The 19,585-nt window shown below is 53.4% G+C and overlaps 1 protein-coding gene across 2 annotated transcripts in view; it reads left to right on the top strand.

Annotated features, from left to right (window-relative positions):
* Positions 1–19,585, top strand: part of CMIP (c-Maf inducing protein) — a 220,598-nt gene that overhangs the window by 139,414 nt on the left and 61,599 nt on the right. The window contains exons 1-2 of one of the 2 annotated variants that reach the window (XM_010967605.3): positions 1,632–1,795; positions 9,666–9,716. Coding sequence is in view for 1 of the 2 variants with exons in the window: in XM_074370363.1 (XP_074226464.1) it covers positions 9,666–9,716 (51 nt within the window). In the remaining variant the exon portion in view is untranslated. Of the gene's footprint in view, positions 1–1,631; positions 1,796–9,665; positions 9,717–19,585 lie in introns of those variants that run through there. The other variant, XM_074370363.1, reaches the window with a different exon arrangement.

Here is a 19,585-nt window from a genome sequence, read left to right as displayed (position 1 = left end):
TCTGGCAGCCCCAGGCGACATTCTTGGAGCTTGTAATCCTTAAAAACATGAGAGCCATTTTCCTTTCAGTATCTTTCTATAAAATCTCATGGAAGATTATGTTGACTGTGCTGTATATTCACCCCAGGGGATGCCCTACCCTGGGTTACATGCACACCCTTACTGTAGACAACTGTGTGTTCTAATAGCCTTTACCAGGACCTCATGGGTGGAGAGGTAGGTCCACCAAGAAAGGAATTGTGACAGAAAGAATAATATGGCTGGTGCAGTTCATACAGATGACACATTCTGTATCATTTCAGTCAGTGCCACACCAGTTTCCAACAGGGACCCCCAAGTCAGAGACTCCTCGTCCAGAGAGAATGTTCTCTCTCATCACTGGGAGAATGGTCAGCCCTGGCCTTTCTTTCAGGAACATTTTCTTCCTACTCCTGTTACTACAGGGAGTCCTGCTCTGAGCCCAAAGAGATGCTCCCTAAGACTTGTCTCAAGTGGCAACCAGATTAACACATGGAGCCAAGAGGCATGCAGCTGGGCCTGTGAGGAACGTTGCACTCCACAGGCTGAGTCATAGCTAAACGTCCTTTAGGAAAATCCTGCCCTTTGCTAACATCTCTTGGAGGACAGCAGAGCCATGCCTGCCTGTCAGTTTTCTTCTCAGATCCCTCCTTCTCTGCTCTTGGCAGTTTTTCTCTCACCTACCCTTACCTCTTCCCTCCTCACCTCCAGCCAGCAGAGCTTTCCTCTCCGTTCGTCTGTCCTGCCCATCCGAGGCTCCAGCATATGGGGTGTGGTTAGTCCCGGCCCCCTTAGGCTGGTGGAAGAGCAGCAATTGAAGGCTGGGTGGTGGCGTGGGGGGCAATAACAGGATTCCATGGAAAGCTGAGAGAGGAGGGGGCTGAGAAAATCTCATTTGAATCACAGAGCACTAAGCCAGCCAGCCTGTGTGCCGAGGGTGGGGATTGGGGTGGGGTGGAGGTGAGTAAACCCCTTCACCCCATCCTTGAAGAGCTCCTGGGCCTCCTGGGGGGACAGAGCCATAAACAAATGACTGCAGAGGTAGCAGCTAAAATAGAGGCATGTCCCCAAGGAGCCCAGAGCAGGGAGTGACTCACTCATGCCAGAGAAGGCTCCCCAGGGTTAGCGATATTAGAGCTGGGTGTAGAGGGATGAGTAGGAGTGTGCCAGGGAGGTGGGGGGCACACACTCTGGGCAGAGGGAAAGGAGTGCAAAGCATGAATGTGGGGGAGGGGCTACCCGCTGCCCTGGAGGCAAGAGGGAGGTGGGTGCAGTGCCCTGCAGTTGTGTCCAGAGTTGTTGGGTCACAGCCAGATGTTACAGGTCTTTTTAGCTGGGTGAAGAGGGCTGGGGGGCAGTGGGCAACTTACACCCAAGGAGGGTCTGAGCATCACTTGCCCTGGGGACAGAGAAGCAGTGAGGCTTGGAGGTTGCAGGTCACTGGGCAGGGCCAGGATGTCCCTTTAATCCAGGCCGTGGCTGCGGGCCGGCTGTGATGACTTGCCTGGCTGGGGCTGCGTCCGGCGGTGGCCTCGCGTCAGAGCTCCCCCTGCCGTGCTGACGGCGGGCAGGCGGGCCTGCGGCGGCTCCAGCACCCCTCTCGTTCACTGCCCCCTGCTCCAGTGGACGGCACAGCCCGGGAGCCAGAGGCTGGAGCAGGAGAGCAGGAGGAGGAGGAGGAGGCCGGTGGCCCCTGGGATCAGAGCAGGACTCAGAGCCTCAGAGCCGGGGGGCGGGAAGCAGACGCAGCCTCCGCCCGTCACCCAGGGAGGCCCAGGTGGGTGCAGCCCTGCCCCTGCCTGCCTCAGTCTTTCCCTCGCTGTCATTTTCATCGCTTCTGCCTTGCTTCCTTCTTGTCGTCGCCCTCCTCCTCTCCTCCTGTGATTCATGGATGGTGTGTGGCCATCTTGTTATATAAGCGGGTTCCGAGTCATCCTGGAGATGGGCTCCAGGCTGGGAGGGCCGTATGATTATGGGGTGGCCGGGGGCCACGTGGGACCCCAGGCGGTGTCCTGAGGTGTCGGGCAGGCACCCCTCACAGGCTGTTGTGATGGTCGCTTAGCCGGGTCCTTTGCTTTGGGCTTGTCCCGATTCACGTGACAGGACCCAGCGCAGTGGCATGACAGCGCAGTCTTCCCTGCTCCGGGTGGGAGGTGGGGACCCAGAAGCGGCCAGGTGTGCTTGGGGGCAAGGCCACCTGGAAGAGCTTCCTCTGGGTGCTTCTGATCGGCGGAGGCTGAAGGTGCCTTGAGTTGAGCTGTCCCTACCACAGTCACCAGCCACACGGGGTTGTTTGCACTTAAATTAAAGTTATTGCATCAAGAAGGCAGTTCCTCAGTCCGCTAGCCGCATTCTGAGTGTTCAGTACCAAGTGTAGCCAGTGGCTACTGTCCTGGACCGTGCAGGTAGAGAATGTTTCCATAGTCACACACAGAGTGTGACTCCAAAACTCTTCATTTTGACCCCATGCTCTGTGCACCACCTGCCCCCGCAGAAATAGTCTCAGAATGCAGGGGGGTCTGCAGGATTCCAGCATCCCTGCCTCCCTAAACAGGATTCCATCCTGCTGCATGTGGCACAGCTATTCTCTCCTTGGGGGTGATGTCGGGGGTTGCAGGGGTCCCTGCCCTAGCCTGCCTGGTCTCTCTGTCTGTCTCTCCTTCAGGTGCTCTGTATCCATGTGTGTCTGTTTCCGTCTGGCCTTCTCAGACACTTTTTCTCTGTCTTTCCCCCTCCCTCTCTCTCCATATATTTCACTCTCGGCTTCTCTTGCACTCTCTTTTTCTCTGCTGCCTTTCTCCAGGCCTCTCTCTCCACCTGAGCCCTTCTCTCTGTCCGCCTTGACGTAACTCTCTCCATCCCTCCCTTTCCTCTCCCTGCCCCTCTCCTGGGGACGTCCTTACACAGCTGCTTTGTGAGAATTTGAGTCAATGCCTCACTCAGACCCCCGGGAGCTGACCTATCTGAGTTCAGGAAAGGTCAAGAAAGGCTCTCAGGCAGATGTGCCTCCTCCTCTGCTCGGAGACACCAAGCAACATGCCGGCAGGTCGAGTCACCAAAGGCGCCAGCCTTCCAGCCTGAGTCCAATTGGCGTGTTTCTGGATGCTTTGTGTATTTCACTGTGAGCTCCCTAATGCCGTGTTATTAGAATCCCTGGGTGCAGAAAGGACCTATTTATCTTCTTTCTTCCCTTAATGCCCTTTCTGCTGGCGATTCATTGTGAGGGGTAACTACATTAGTACATAAGCGGTGTAGTGAAAGCATCCTGGGGGGTGCTCCTTGCGGCCTGTGCGGTGGGCTGGCGGGGATTAAAGAGCCGTGTGGTGGCAGATCATCTTCCAGAGATTTCTGCCTCCCAGGTGGGTTTCTACCCGTTAGTAAGAAGTACACAGGGCTCATTGCTCGGGAAACAAGGTTTCGGGTGGGACCAGGGCAAGGGGACCCTCCTTTCCCGAGAGCTCCTGCTGCTTTCTGGAACGGTGTCCAAACCTGCTCTTCTCGCTGATGTTCCCGAAAGCTGCTCGGAAGCCAGGCATCTGTTTACCCCAAAGGCTGGCAGCCGGGGCAGGGACAGGGCGGGTTCCCTTCTTACTGGAAGCTGGAGAGAAAGACCTTTCCGGCCTGAAAAGCACATGCTGTTTTTACCCTGAGAAGTTGGGCCGGGAAAGGAGAACCTGGGAACAGTCAGCCACAGTGCACCCTGGGCTGTTTTTCTCACCTCTTGAGACAATGCAACAATGAGAGAGAACTTGGCAACTTTCGAAGAGGAAATTAGGCAGAATTTGCCTGGAACGAGGCCCTTTCAGTATTCGAAAGATTTATCGCTGGGAGAAGTCAGTGCTGCTCGAGCAGGCCTGCCTGCTGCCAGGGGCTCTTTCCCAGGCTTGAGTCCAGGCTCCTCAGAGTGACCCTCAGGGTTCTGGGCTGGGTGCTGTGTCCCGTGGGGCCAGGTTGTCCAGGCTCGGCCCCTCCCACATCAGTGTGGCGACTCTGCCAAGACTGGCTCTGTCGCTTAGACCCAGTGAAGCCCAGTCCCCTCTCCCTTTCCCTGGAAGGCACTTAGAGATGCCTACGCTGGGATTCCCAATGTCCCTCGGCAGCCTCTTTCCTTCTTCGAAACTTGACAAACCGAAGAAAGGGGCAGTACATTCCACTCTGGCGTAACCTCTCTGGCTCCATCTGAGAGGGGAGGTGGCTGTGAGGATGCCCATAGTGGCCACACCACGAGTCGCCTTCCCTCTTGTTTGTGGGGTGGGGCCTCTGGGTGACTGGAACAGGCTCCAAGCCCTCCTCCCCTTCATCAGCACAGTGCTTTCAGATTTCCCCGCCCAGTTCCTGGGAGCCCAGCAGTAGAGAGAGCCAGCTGTGGAGTCATACAGACCTGAGGCCCAGCCTAGCTCTTCCAGGTTCCCCATCTGTGTAACCTTGGGCAGCAGGAATAACCTCTCTGGGCCTGCAGTTTATGTGTGAACTGGACCCATACTACCTGTCTCCTTAGGTGCTGTGGGAATCAGCAATATTACATGTAAAATACTTAACACTACGCCAGGTGCATAGTAGGTGCTCAGGAAAAGGCAGTCATGATGATTCTAAAGCCAAATACAACATTTCTAGAGTCAAATACAACATGGAGAAGCAGCGGTTTTGAGGCTGAATAGTTCTTTTGAAGTTTACTGCACATGAAATGCTCTTCAAAATGAGCAGAGTAGGTTTAGTGATGCTTCATCCATCTGCCCACCCACCCATCCATTTATCCTTCAGTCTGTTCACCTGTCTGTCCATCAGTCCATCCATCCGTATCTGTCCATCCACCTATCCATTTATCCACCTGTCCATCCACCTACCCATCCTCTTATCCATGTATCCATCCAATCATTCATTCATTCATTCATTCAACGTCATCCAGACTTTGATTTAACATTTATCCGAGTCTTATGGACACAGTGGTGAATAAGTCAGACTCACCCTGACCTCACAGAGCCTACAGACTGGAAAGGAAGAGGGACAAGATAGGCGATTACAGGACACTGTGACCTGTTCAATGAGCTGTCATCACCTGATGTGATCAGGGTGGCAAAAGGGAAGGCACCATTAAGACAGGCATTCCAGAGCTGGCATTGTGGGTGAGACCCAAAAGGTAGAGTTCAGCAGGCCCCTTAGGAAGGGGTTGAAAGCAGAGCGTGATCCCTGGTGCAATGTACACACCGTGTGAAAGCCAGATGAAAAGCAAAGCCAGCCAGGCTATGCAAAATGATGCTTCAGTGACAAGCAGCCCCCAATTCTAAGTGGCATAAAACAGCAAAGGATGATTTCTCACCCATGCTGCACGTGCATCATGGGTCAGATGTGAGTCCGCAGCATCTGGATTGTTTCTGGTTGGTAGGACAGGGGGCAGGGAACCGACTAAATCATGCACTGGCTCTTCGAGGATTCCACCAGAAGTGACACAAGTCACAGGGCTGTGAATTCCTACCACGTGCTGGAAGGAGAGCTGGAAACATTGGGAGAGGATATGGATGAGACCACGGCAAGTCTGGTCTTAGTTTCCTCGTCAGAAACATGGCGGGAGAAGAAAGGCTGGTCCACCGTGTTTTCCGAAACTGCCTGCACAATTGTGTGGGGAGGGTAGTGTACCAGTGTGTACATTACTTGGGTGTGAGTCTGTCGCTTGTTTCAGGTTCTCAAAGCGTTTCAGGTTCCCATGAATCCTCAAAAGACTGAGAACCCCGGGACTGGGTGATCCTTGAAATCCCTTTCAGCCTGTGAATCAAAGAGCCATTTGTTACAATGGACGAATGAGGCCAAGGCCTCTGTCTTCCTCCAAAGTGCAGCTAGCATGGAGCAAGGCAGGCACTGTGGCCACTTCCCCTCCCAGCTGTGCTCTGGAGGAATGAGCCCGCAGGGGTGGGTGGGAGACGTTCGCTGTCTCTGCCTTTCAGGGAAGGAGGCATGGGAGGCTGAGTGGCATCCTGCTTCCTCGGGCATCTCGAGCTTTGCCTTACCTATAATTAATTTACTCGGCAAACTTCCTAACCCCCAGCCTCACTGGGGAGGCAGCAGTTAATCCCAGTGGATCCTGCCTCCTTTCCCAATCCTGTGGGTGGGACAGATAAACCTCAGGGAGTAGGGGTAAGGGCTCCAAGAGCTGGGAAGTCGGGGAGGGTGGGTGGTCCTGGCCAGGGCTTTGGGGAAGGCAAAGGGGTTTCCAAAGTGGAGAAGAGTAGGCGAGTGCCAGTGAAGAGCGGTGGGCAGTGGGGAGATGGTGTGGGCAGCTGTGAAAAGCAGGACACAGCAGACCCAAATGAGACCTGGGGATAAGGCCAGGCTGGACACAGGGCAGGAGAGATCTGTGGAGCTGTTCCTGCTCAGCCGCCAGCTGGGCACACTGAATGAGGTCTGGGCAGGACCAAAACCACCTGGTGTGTAAGCCCTGGGACCTGAGGGATGCCAAGAGGGTTCGTGGTGTTACTGGGAGAAGCTGGAGCTCTGGGAACTGGCTGGTTCCTTCCGGAGAGACAACTGCAGGGAAATTGCATCGGAACATCCATTTTTGACAAGGAGGAAGGACCTGGTGGGGCCGTGTGTATCCATCAGGACTCTGGATGCAACCAGCCTATGTGGACTCAGGCTGCCGCAAGCAGGAAGGGAAAATACCAGAAAGATTGCCAGGATCCTGGAGAGCAGGCTTAGAAAGTGGACTGGGGCCAGTGGGAAGACAATGTCACAGCCCAGTAACCACCTCCACAGGAAGACGCAGCCCCTGCCTCATAGTGAATTCTCACCCCCTCATCTTGACGTCACTTGCTTGAGACCCAGAGTCGTGGGCAGGAGCTTCTGATTGCCCCAGCCCAGATCACCTGCTCACACACAGCCAAGGGACGGGCCGAGAAGCCCATTTAAAGGTCTTTAACAGGGGCTCCTACCAGCGGAGTCCCCCTGGTTGGAAAGGGCTGGGCCTGGTCACAGGGGACACAGGTCTGTACTGGATTTGGTTGCCGAGGCAGCAAAACGAGTCCCTGTCCACCACTACTACACCCGCACTGCTTTCCATTTTCTTGCACGGTTTGTGTTCTCATGCACCCCACCCTGGTGGTACTGGCCGTGCTACTCAGAGCCTGGGATTTGGACATGAGACCCTGACCTCAGGGATTTTACAGTCCTCTTTTTCATTCATTCGTTCGTTCAACACAAATTGATTAATCTTACCATTCTAGAGATCTGAATCCAAAAACAGGTCCCACTGGGCTAAAATCAAGGTGTTGGCAGGGCTGGTTCCTTCTGAAACTCTAGGGAAGAATCCATTTCCTTCCCGTTTCCAGCTTCTAGAGGCCACCCACATCCCGGGGTTTGTGGGCAACCTCTCCTTCCATCTCTGACTCTCTGACCTCCTGCCTCCGTCTTACAGAGACCCTTGTGATTACACTGGCCCACCCAGGTAATCCAGAATAATCTCCCCATCTCAGAATCCTTAACTTAATGACATCTGCAAAGTCCCTTTGCACCAAAGGTAACACACTCACAGGGGATCAGGACGTGGACAAGCTTTGGAAGTCTCTCATTGGATCTACCATACCTCCCCGTCTCTCTGGCCACCTTGGTGTGTTAACAAGCAGAGAAATAGTTGTGGACTAGAAGCATGCTGGAGCCGGCTCACACTGGCTTGTACCAGCTCCTGAGAGCAGACCACGGTCATCTCTGCTCTGGTCCAGGAACATCCCCTGGTAGCATGGAATCAGCCAAGGTGGCATCACTCACAGCATGGAAGTCCGCACACGCTGTGATCAGGGCTTTTTATGCGGGAGAGCCTGTCCTTACACGCTTATCAGTGCACCGCTGGCCATGGCTCCTGTAGGTACAGATCCCTGCTGTTGGTGGAGTTTTGCACGTGCTGGGTGCTGTGCTCAATAAGCATTTTAGATGGATTATCTCATCATTTGGGATCTTTGCACCATTCTCTCTGAGCGTGAGATGTATTTTGTCACCCTAATGAACAAGAATTTTCATGAGGCCACAGCTCAATCAACTCTGACCACGGACTCTCTGGGGTGCTCTGGTCCCCATGGCAGACTCCCCTTCTACCTCCACTGCCCCAGTCAGGTGTCATAGGCTTTGCGTCATCCAGGGACTTGCTCCAGGTCACACCGCTAGACCTCGGACTTGAACCCAGGTCTCTTGGAGACTTGGATACCGCAGATGTTCCTGCATCACAGAGAGGGTGTCTCACAGCCTGCTCCTCCCTCAGGGCAGAAACTCAGACTCACCTTGCCTCCAGGTGCTGGTACAGGTCTGTTAGGGTTCGGAACGAGTCTCTGAGCTTGCCCACGGGAGCCTAATGCCTGGCTGCTCGGGCCACTGAACCGGTTCATTGATTCCAGCCCAGAGATTTCCCCAAACTCTGCCCTAGGAGAGCACCTCATGTTTCATCGATGATTTGGAGGGTGTAAATCTACAAGAGCTAAATCTCCTTGAATGAGGGTGACCTGAAGTTGTGCACGTGCTTCTGTGTGGCTCAGGGACAGAAGGTGGACATTCGTACTTGGAGGCAGTCTCTGGCCTTGGTCAGAGTCCCTTGACTATCAGGGTCAGGGTCACTTGGAGCGGAGAATTGTGGGGTCAGGCAGGGAAGGGACATTGCATTTCTGCCTTGGGAGTGGCCAGCGGCAGACTTGAAATGCTGTAACACTGGCCTCAGCATGACTGCTGGGTTCAAGCCCTGGCCCCACACCTACTGCCTGTGAGCCTGTGGGAGAGTTTAACCCTCCCAAGCCTCAGTTTCCTCATCTGTACCATAGGGATGACAGTGCTGACAGTGCCAGCTTCCCAGCATTGACTTTAAAGGACTGGATGAGCCATTCCACACGTGGGCTTAGCACTGTGTCTGGCGCACATTAAACATGCCATAAATACTGCTCTTGCCATCAGCAAATCTGCTAGACCAGGAGTGAGAGCAGCGTGACGCTGAGTGGCCCAGAGTCTCTGAACTAGTGTGGTGTGGATCACGGAAGGTCTTGTTCCCCACATGGTAATTTTTTAATGTAGTTCTGCTTGAGTTCAAGACTGGGTGCGTTCTACCGTGGCTTTCTGCACTTGGCAGGAGGTATAGTGGTTAAACCCACAGGCTTGGTAGCCAGGCTGCTGGGTTTAACTGTGGTTAGTTGACGTGAGTGCGGGGGGTCTCAGTTTTTCCCTTTGTGAAATAGACGCAGTGTTGCCCACCACATAGGGCTGATGTGAGGGCTGAGGACAGATGATGCGGATAACAAACACCCAGCGCCCGGAGCAGTGCTGGGAGAGCACCCAGTCCGCTCTGCCGTCATCATCCCACCACGTGCCTCTTCCTCACTCATCCTGGCCCCTCTGTGATCCTGAGTGAGTTGAAAAGCTCTTCCAGCCACAGTGTCTACCCAGCAAAACAAGTGCCCGGTAGCAGTGCTGTCTTGTTTCAGACAAGCCCCCCCGGGTGCCCGCTTCTGGTTTGGTTTTACACACAAGGGGTTCAGCTTGGTGCATCCCTTGGAAGGCTCAGCAGGGTCACAAGGTAGACCCCGCGGGACAGAGCAGGTAGGGCTTGCATGCTGGCCTGTAAGGTGCTCTGAAATGCTACAAGCCAGTGACTGGACCTTGCTGTCCTGTTTTTCTCATTGCAGGCTGCCAACAGCTACCTGCGGGACCAGTGGTTCCATTCTCTGCAGTGGAAGGTAAGTCCTGACTCGCTTGTTTGAGAGGCCGCCTTTGTCTCGACAGCTGAGTGTGGGCTCGGGACTGGTCTGTCCAGTGAGGGCAGAGGTCTCTTGTCTTCTGGTCAGCTCAGCTGAGGACCTTTGCTCGATTTGTATAAAAGCCCCTCGCTTCCCTCTTGGATGGTTGATACCTTTCCCCCTGCGATGCCGAAACTGCATTCCTGCCACATTGGCCCTTGACTTTGCCCATGAGCCTTGTAGTGTTTTGCCTGCTTCCAAAAGGATTGTGGAACCGCTTGCTATCAGAGCTGGGGCTGCCCTGAGGGGCTTGGGGAGCAGGACTTCAGAGGCACAAATGATGGGTTGAAAGTTACTTCCAAAGGTGGCACCAAAGGTAAATTTATCAGAGATGCAGACACACAACCGTATATTTCCATAGGCTTCACTTCCTTTCCGTTATCTGGTTCTTTGGCCTAATTTGGTTCTAGCTCTGAAAGCTGGTCCAGAGCCTTCTAGCACATAGGGTGAATTAGTCCCCTGCAGGGCACTTTCAAGACCCAGGGGCCAGATCTACGAGAAGGGTCCTCCCATCCCCCTAGGGGGTCCACATTCTGCTCTGGTTCAGGACCCTTGCACCCTGTCTTCCCGTCTCTCCTGCCTTCTTATCTTTTAGTTTAGAACAAGCCATGGCAGGCCCTTGGCCTCGCAGAACCAGCAGGGTGTGGCTAGGATGACTGGTGCATGTCCTGTGCTGTCATCTCACACTAAGCTGGAGGATCGTGGGGTGAGCAGCCGGTCCTTTGCAGGGTTTGAGGCCAGATGCCATGCTGGGACAACCAGGGGACAGTCTGAATTCCTCTCGTGCCTCCAGAGGGGCTCTTGTTACAGCTGGGCAGAGGATAGTATTACAACCCCAGAAAATGACATTCCTGGTCCCAGCGAGGGCTGCTCTCCTCCTTCCCTCAACAGCGGCAGGTCCCCTCGCTTTGTGCTCATGTGGCTGTCTCAGAGGCTAAGCGGTAGTGTCCAAATTGGAGCTGCAAAGGGAAAGGACTAGCACTTATTGAGCACCTGCTGTGTGCCAGGGCATGAGGCCACCTCACATGCCTCTTTCACCTTTGCAGCAGCCTTGTAAGGCTAGTTGTTATCACTGCTCCCATGTGATATATGGGAAAGGCAAGGCCAGGCTGGAGCCCAGCTCCCACAGCTAGTAAGGGCCTGGGGCAGGATTCAGACCTAGGTCTTTCTCATTCCTGTATGTTTCTGAGTGCAGGCAGGAGGCACCAGGTGGCAGCTAAGCAGGCAGGTGGCACATGCTGCTGAGAGCTTGATCTCTGCAGGGACATTGTCCCGAAGGCCTGGCTCTCTGCCGCCAAGTGTGTCCCAGGTCAGGACCTGTGGCAGGCCATCTGGGAGTCAAATGCCCGGGCAGTCGAGAGGGTGGTATGGTAGTCAGGAGCTCCCTGAAGGAAGAGGCCATTTCACTGCCATGGACAACGGCTACCCAGAGCGTTCCCTCTTCTGTTCTCCATGCATGTTTTCCTTGTGACTCCTCAGTAAAGGATTGCCTTGCTCAGGGTGGGGCAGAAAGTACTTGGAGACATACTGTCCACCTGACAGCCTCATTGAAAGGTGCAAAGATCAGTGTCAAAGGGAGAAGCTGTCTTTAGTGGCTTCTGCAGGGCTCTGCTTTCTGCCTTGCCCTGGTCCACATTTTCTTAGCCATTTTCTGGAATCTATGGGAACACCTAAAAGGCAGTGCTTGTGAAATGTGTGAATATTATGCTGCTACAAGGGATGACTAAGGTGGTGGGCATAGCCAGCCACCTTTCAGGAAATCGTGACAGCTCAAAGGATGATTTAAAAGTGTCAAGATTGAAATGTACAAGTTCAGACGGCAGTTGTTGCATATAGGGTTCAGACAGTTGATTGAGCAAGTGCAGAGTTGGGGATCCCTGGGTTTCTAGCAGTTCTCATAAAGACCTGGATGTCTGCACTCAGTTTTGGTGGTGTTTGGTTTATGGCTGTTACATTTAATCAGTTAATTTTTTTTAAAAAAGGAAAGAAAGCATCCAAGAAACCCAAGTCAGGGTACCAAGGAATCAGCAAATGCCCAGCAGTGAGTGGCCCCTTTGCCAGGTGGTGGATGGTGACCTTTGTTCTCACTGTGCAAGCATTTGCTTGTGTCTCAGGCATGAGTAAGACACGGGTAGTTTTCCCCTTTTGACAGTGTCGTCTCCCCCTCCCCCCACCAATGATTTAGGTATGCTGCCACCAGGTGGCAGTGATACCTTAGTATCAGCAACTTGATTTCATTCCTGTGGCTCTTTGCCATTCAGTTTTTGATGAGTTTGGAGGAGGCAAGCTCTGCTTCCTTTGAAAATGGCAAGAAATATAAGGTCTTTTGGAGGTATGGCCGGATAGTGAAATGAGCTAAGAGACCTGGATTCGAATCCTGTTCTATAGCTGACTCGTCTTGTGGTTTGCGTAGATTCTACTTAGTAGTGTTCATTAATTCAGACGCAGTTTCCGAGTACCTACAACATACGAGGCATGGCTGGGCGCTTTCCTGTTCATGGTTATGCAGCAAATGACAAGGCTCAGAGAGGTCTAGTGCCTTGCCCATAGTCTCACAGCAGGTGTCAGGACCGATCTGTGCCTCATTCTAACTGGGACTCTTCAGCCCCCTCAGGATGTGTCCTGTTTGTCCCTGCTGATGCAGTCACTTTCTCCTTATTTACCACCAACCATTTTGGGGTTTCTTTTTCTCTCTTTTTTTCTTTTCTCTATCTTTAACTTTAAAAAAAAAACCAGTAGAATATCACAGTTTAGGATTTTAGAAATCCCACCACCTTAGCTTGAGTTGTAAAATTTTCTAAATACTGGCTTTATCGTTTTTTCCCGACAGCAACATGTACACGCATGTTGTAGCTACTGTGCACATAGAGAATGCGTTCTTCTATTTGTAAAGAATGTTACCCATTGATTTATCGATTTTTTTTTCTATCTAGTTGTACTGGCATCTCCAGGGCATTCTGCACAGCTGTGATATTTCCTCCAAGTGGGCCAAAATTGGTATTTTGGGGCTTAAAAAACCTGCAGTTATTCCAGTGGTACGTGGCTTTCCTAGTTCAGTCTCCTCAACAAAACCTTATTTTCTAGTATTTAATTTCAAAAGGACAAGGGCAAGTGGGGGGGGGGAATACCTTAAAATGCTCTTAAGGGGGTCGATAATGAAAAAAAAAAAGGCTTGGGAAGCGCCGCTGTGGAATCTGCCTCGTATTGTGCAGTGGGACAAGGCAGGGTGTGAGGAAGGCACCTGTGTGATACTCTTGCTGCCCCCTCTGCTCCATCCCGGGGGACCTACTTCATCCCGGGAGTCCTGCTTCATCCTGGGGGATCTGCTGCATCCTGGGGGTCTGCTCCATCCCAGGGGGTCTGCTCCATCCTGGGGGTCTGCTCCATCCCAGGGGGTCTGCTCCATCCCGGGGGGTCTGCTCCATCCCGGGGGTCTGCTCCATCCCGGGGGGTCTGCTCTATCCCGGGGGGTCTGCTCTATCCTGGGGGGTCTGCTCTATCCAAGGGGGTCTCCTCCATCCCAGGGGATCTGCTCCATCCCGGGGGATCTGCTCCATCCCTGGGGCGCCATTGTTCCTGTGGCCTCAGCTCTGAGCTTCATTGGGTCCACAGGCCATCAGAGCTCACTAGAAGAGTATCCTCCATGCTAGGCATTGGGCTTTGAGCATTATCTTGTCTCACCGAACAGTTTGTTGTCATTGATGTTTGTGTGTGAGGAAATTTGAGTCACTTGTCCTGGGTCCCAAGGCCCCCAGAAGGGCAGAGACCCACAATGTCCCTGGGACCCCCTTCCCGGCCTCTCCTTCTCTCTCTGGGCAGCGCTCGTCTGGGAGGTCCAGAGGAGGCCTGGGGCCCACAGGAGGACGACAGGAAGGAGGGTGGAATGGGGTCACTCTGGGCAGTGGGGTGGCGGCTCCAGCCCTCCCAGGATCCGCTGGAGCCGAGCATGCCGACCTCAGGGCTCCCTAGAGGCCAGTCCTGTTTGGTTTGGGTGGTTTGGCCCCTGAGGCTAATTCCTGGGGGTATGGAAGCATAAACAGTTGCACTGAGTTAATGAGGCCTCATTTCTCACTCAGATGCACCTTGGAAGCCACGTCCTGTGGAGTCAGGCCTGTCACGTGTGCAGGGCTAGAAGGGGACAGACCTGGTTTGTGTGACAAGGCCAAGAGTGTGCTTCAGGCTGTGAGGGTCAGTGTGTGTTTACAAAGCTGTCAGGAGGTTGGCCTGTTTCTAGGCTCGAGGCAAGGGGCCCAGATGCACACAGCTGTGACGGACAGGCCTGGCAGGGAGGAGGCACACCTGTAAGGAGCTTTTGAAAGAGGCCCAAGAAGCAAGACCACCCACCTGCTCTGTGGAGTCAGTGCTTCTTGTGCCTCCAGCTCTGCAAAGTGCCTTCTCACTTCCTGAGAGGGGTTCCTCGCCGTTGCCCATAAGTCCTGAAACCCAAGATGATTTTATGCCAGGGTTGGGGGAGCTGGGTCACTGACAACAGCCCCAGGGCCAAGCCTGAGCCCTGGGGGCACGGAGCAGCCAGTGTGAGACCAGCAGCTGACCTGTGATCCTGTCACAAGGCTGCCGGGCAGAGGAATGCCCTTGGCCCTGGGAAAATCTCAGCCCAGGTTTGCATCCTTTCTGGCCATGGGCCCTGGCCATGCAGCCTCCTTCTCCCCACGCAGGGTTTCTCAGGCCCCAGGGGTGGCCACAGCTGGTGGTCACCCCCAGCCAGGGCCTTGTCCCTCACCTGAACAGAGTAGAAGGGTGAAGAAGACATAGGGTTCGTGCACGTGTGTATGAGTGTGTGTGTGTGTGTGTGTGTGTGTGTGTGTGTGTGAGTGAGGGGGTAACCTAGTTGGGTGCATTGGGTATGGAGTGTGTTTATTCAGGCCTCAGTCTTCCCTGTGAAATGGGGAGATTCCTAGCATCTCTTACTGGGTGGGTGTGAGCATGGGCTGCTCTGGATGTGAAGTTAGGAGGGAGCCCACAGGAGCCGGTATCAGAGCAGCCGGTGGGCAGGAGTGGGAGGGTCAGCCCCTGCAGTGCCTCAGTGTCTGTAAGATCTCGGAGGGGCAGTCTGTCCTCAGGAGGTGCAGGCTGTGGGCGCTCCTTCTGGGTTTTGAGCACCCCTGGGCCTGCCACTTTATGCACGTTTGCTCCCTTAATCCTCACGGCGGTTCCGCAAGGTCTTCCCTGTCCCGTCTCCTGGATGAGGGGACCGAGGGGACAAAGGACATTGCCAAGGACAGTGCTCCCAATGATGTCACAGTCTCACTTCTACATCGGGCCCTGGGCTGAGCCCACGCCAGAGTCCCCAGTGTGCAGGTGAAAACTGGAGGCTCGGAGGTGAAGAGCGTGGGGCTGGTGGCCTAGTTCTCTCTCCCGTCAGGCTGCCCTCTCGGGAATGCTGGACCCACCGTCCTGGTGCCCACACAGGGAGAGAGGCCCCGCTGGTGCCAAGGTACCTGGGGGAAGCAGCTCAGAGGAATAGAAGGCCCTCGAGCTGATGCCCCTCCCCTGATGGGGAGCTCAGGGAAAAGGGTGGGACCCTCCAGTAGGGGCTGTCACCCCCAATTCTGACTTTCCTCCTGGACCCTCCTCTGTCTCTCTCTTGGGCCTGGGAGCCTGAGGCCTGTCTTCCTGGGGGAAGAGCCACTTCCAGACCTGAGTTGGGGCCCCCAGATTACAGATCCCCCCAAATGCATGTCCCTTCAAACGCTACCCACGTCCCCGAGCCTCAGTCCCTCTCTCATCACAGCAGCCGGTGGCCTCACTACCCACCAAGGGGCACTCCCTCCTGTGCTGGGCAGGTGCCAGCACCTCGCTGCGTCACCCTGTTGAACCCTCACAACCCGGTGAGGGCACTGCGTCCTCCTGTTTCCTCATTTCACAGGTGCGGGGACCGAGGGTGAGAAGTTAAACCCCTTGCTCACACAGCTGTCGAATGGCAGAGCTGGGGTCTGAACACAAGTTTGATTCCAGAACCTGGGATCATAACCCCTGAGAACGTGGCTCCCAACTGCACACCATGTGCGTGCGCACTTAAACAGACACACCTACGCACACGCACCAGGCAGCTCTCCCCTCGCGCCTGTGGGGCGTGCTCCTGACTCTCCCTGTCTCCTGTCTGTCCTCCTGCCTTGTGTCAGGGGCAGCGGGGTTTTTGTCCTGCAAGGCATTTCATGAGAGCTTTACATTTTCCCCTGGATCTCAAGACATCACCGTGTGGATGATGTGAGTTAATTCACATCTCTGACTTGGCAATCCCCCAGCTGCCCTGCATGCCGCACAGCACACGGCACACTGCCTGGGCCTGGGCCCCAGAAGGGCAAGCTCAGGACCAAGCGCTCCCACATTTGCCCCAACACCCCATATCCCAACAGCAAGGCTGTGTTGCCCGACCTCACCTGGCTCCTGGTCCTGCTCTGCTCTGGGTCACACGCTCCCATGTGGCTCTGGCTGGGCCCACCTTGTCTGGAAGGAAGACAGTGACCCCTCTTTCACCTCCTGCCACTTCTGAGTGGCCTGTCCCTCCTGCCCCACCCCTGTATCTCCCCTTTTTCTCTGCCCTTTTCCACCAGTTGTGAAAACACCTTTACAACCATCTCAAGGGCAACGACTGCTCTGCTTCTGCCAGTCCCCACCTGATGGTGGATTTCACTCCTGGAAATGCCCTTCCAGGCTTCATCCACCTCTGCATAGACCTTTTGGCTGCTGTGGCTAGCTACGCAGATGGTCCTGCTTTGCATAGAGTTGCAGCTTAAATGCTTCAGTGTATGTCCAGCCCCAAATGAAGAGGCTTCCTGATGGCTGCATGACATTTGTGAAGAGGTCGTGGCATAATTTACCAAAAGACCTGCTGTTGTCAGGCATTTGGACTGTTCTCTCTTGTCTGTTACAGATAAGGCAGTCCTGATGGTCCCCTGCAGCCAAGATCTACTTCTTTTGAACTACTTTTTTAGGGCAGGTTTCCAGAACAGTGATTACTGGGCAGAGAGTAGGGATATTCTTTGTGGCTCTTACCACATATTGCCAATCTGCTCCCCAAATAATAATTTCTGTAGTGTCTACAGGGAGAGCTCTGGGCCAGACTGCTGGGTTCAAATCCTGGCTCTGCTGCTCACTGACTGTGTGACCCTGGACTAGCTGCTTTCCTCTGTGGGCCTCCTTTTCCTCCTGAATAAGGTGGGAGATCATAATAAGACCAAGAAAGTTAAGTGGGTTAATGGCGGTAAAGAACTTAGAAGAATACTTGGAAGAATAAGCATTGGATCAATGTTAGTTATTCCTATTCTTCTTTAGTGATCAAGGCCTCTGTTTCCCTTTGTGTAGAAAGGTTCCAAAAGACAGGGCTCCAGAAGAAGGGAGGCACATGCATAGCATGCATACCTCCAACCCCCAGTGAGCCCATGACAGGCATCACTAATCAATCGCTGCACTCTCTTCCCCTGAGGCAGAACGCTTCTCGACAAAGTCCCTGCTGGTCAACCTGAGTTGACGGAGGGAATGAAAGCTTCCTACCATCCCCACCTTTAGTGACCTCGTGGAGACTGAGTGTTACTGGGAAGCCACATCCAGTCCCGTTGGCTCTGGCCTCTGTCCCTGGGGCCTGAGGCTTGTTCACAGGAGCTGTTGTTGAGCTTCCTTTTCTCCTCTGCCTGGGACCGTCCTGAGTGTCAACTGTCCTGCCTCTGAGCAGGAAGGCAAACCAGGGAGCAGGGCGATGGGGGGAAGGAGTTGGCCTCTGTCCTTTCACAGGCCCAGCCACAGGTCTGCTTCCTCCAGGTTGAAAAGGCAGGAATTCCGTCCAGATTAGTTTCTGGCACTTGGTCAAAGAGGGCTTTGTGTTTCCTAAAAGGGATCAGAGGGATTCAGCAGAGAACTGTGGGGGGGGGAGGTTTCCCACTAGGCAGGGGGCCCATCACAGTCCAAGACTTTGGGAGGGGCCTCAGCGGGAGGTACAGCCGGTGGTGGAGCTGAGCCCCAGAGAGCAGATGTCCTCACACAGGTGAGTCTAGCCAGGCCGCTTCTCCAGCACCTGTGCTCAGTGGACCCGAGGGGAGGCCCCTGGGGGTCCAGGCTGTCAGTCCCCCTGGGAGGACCACATTCCCCAGTGACGCCCAGCCGCATCTCATGGCCCTCTGTGGGTCATCGGGGACCCTGTAACTAACAACAAGGAGGGCTTCAGGGATTGAAACTAGCAAGTGGCAGAGGACAGGACAGCCTAGGGAGGAGAGCTCACGCTCTCAGGGGCTTTCTTTACAGTGAACGGAGAGAACAGTTACTAGGTATCTGCTAACACCAGGAGCCATGCTGGGGGGCTCTGATGTGTGCTCTCTTGCGGTCTTCTCAAGGTTTGATTAGGCCCATCTTGAAAGAGGAGCTGAGACGGCAGAGGGGCTTATCCACAGCCAGAACCAGGCACAGCTGGGATCTGAACCCAGTGTGGTGGGTCTCTGAGCCCAGCCTCCTCCTTCTGACTGGAGGTGGCACTGCCTGGGTCTGGAGAGGGTGGGGGTAAGGATGACGTGGCCCCATGTCTGAGCCCAAAGAGGCAGGGAAGCCACAGGCGAGCATCAGTCCTCGAAGTGGTCCTCACTTTCCCCAACCAGATTTCTCTTTGGAATAGACATGGGGCATTTTGTTCTGTTTTTAAAATAAACTTCTCATTAAAGGATAGCAGAATTGATCTGTGTGACCACCCAGATCAAGACACAGAATATGACCATCTCCCTGGAGTCCCCCGGCCCCTCCAGTCCTCACGCACCCCCACCCCCACCACAGGAAGCCATGCTCCTGCCTGCTGGCAGCACAGCGAAGTCCCACACGTATTTGAACTTCATATAAATGAAATCATGCAAGCTGAACTCTTGTGTCTGGCTCCTTTGGCTCAAAATTATGTTTATAAGATTTATCTATGCAATATATAATATCCTGTATACTAATAATTTATTCATTTGCTTTTCTGGATAGTGTTCTGTTAAATGAATAGACTATTAATTTCTTCATTCTGTTATGGATAGATATTTCCAGGCTGGGGCTCTTATGAATAGAACCATTGTAAACACGTCTTTTGGTGAACATATATTTACATCTTGTTGAGCTCAGGCCATAGGGCAAGCAGGGTGTCCCATTTGGTGACACTGCCCAGCAGTCTTCCAAAGTGGTCATGCCAACTCATACACCTGCCAGCAATATACAGAAGTACTAAGGCGGGGCATTTAAAAATTACACTTACAAGATTTTCTTTTAATAGTGAAAAGGATGAAGGAAACTGAAAAAAATCCCCACTGTCCATAAACCTCTGTTAACAGTTTAAGTTTTAAAAAATCAACTATACTTTTTTTTGAAGTATAGCTGCTTTAAAGTGTTGTGTTAGTTTCAGGTGTTCAGCATAGTGGTTCAGTTACACATACATACATCCTTTTTCATTATAGGTTATTATAATATATTGAATATAGTTCCCTCTGCTATACAGTAGGACCTTGTTGTTTATCTATTCTGTATATAGTAGTTAGTGTCTGCTACTCCCAAACTCCTAATTTATCCCTCTCCTCCTTTCCCCTATGGTAACCGTAAGTTTGTTTTCTATGTCTATGAGTCTGTTTCTGTTTTATATATAAGTTCATTTGTGATTCCACATATAAGTGGTATCATACGGTATTTGTCTTTCTCTGACTTCACTTGGTATGATGATCTCTAGGTCCATCCATGTTGCTGCAAATGGCATTATTTCATCCCTCTTTGTGGCTGAGTAGCATTCCATTGTATAAATTTACCACAGCTTCTTTATCCAGTCACCTGTCGATGAACAT

This window comes from Camelus bactrianus, chromosome 9 (assembly GCF_048773025.1).
Source record: "Camelus bactrianus isolate YW-2024 breed Bactrian camel chromosome 9, ASM4877302v1, whole genome shotgun sequence".
Taxonomy (NCBI): domain Eukaryota; kingdom Metazoa; phylum Chordata; class Mammalia; order Artiodactyla; family Camelidae; genus Camelus; species Camelus bactrianus.
Note: the sequence above shows the minus strand (reverse complement) of the source record. Positions and strands in the feature narration are given on the sequence as shown.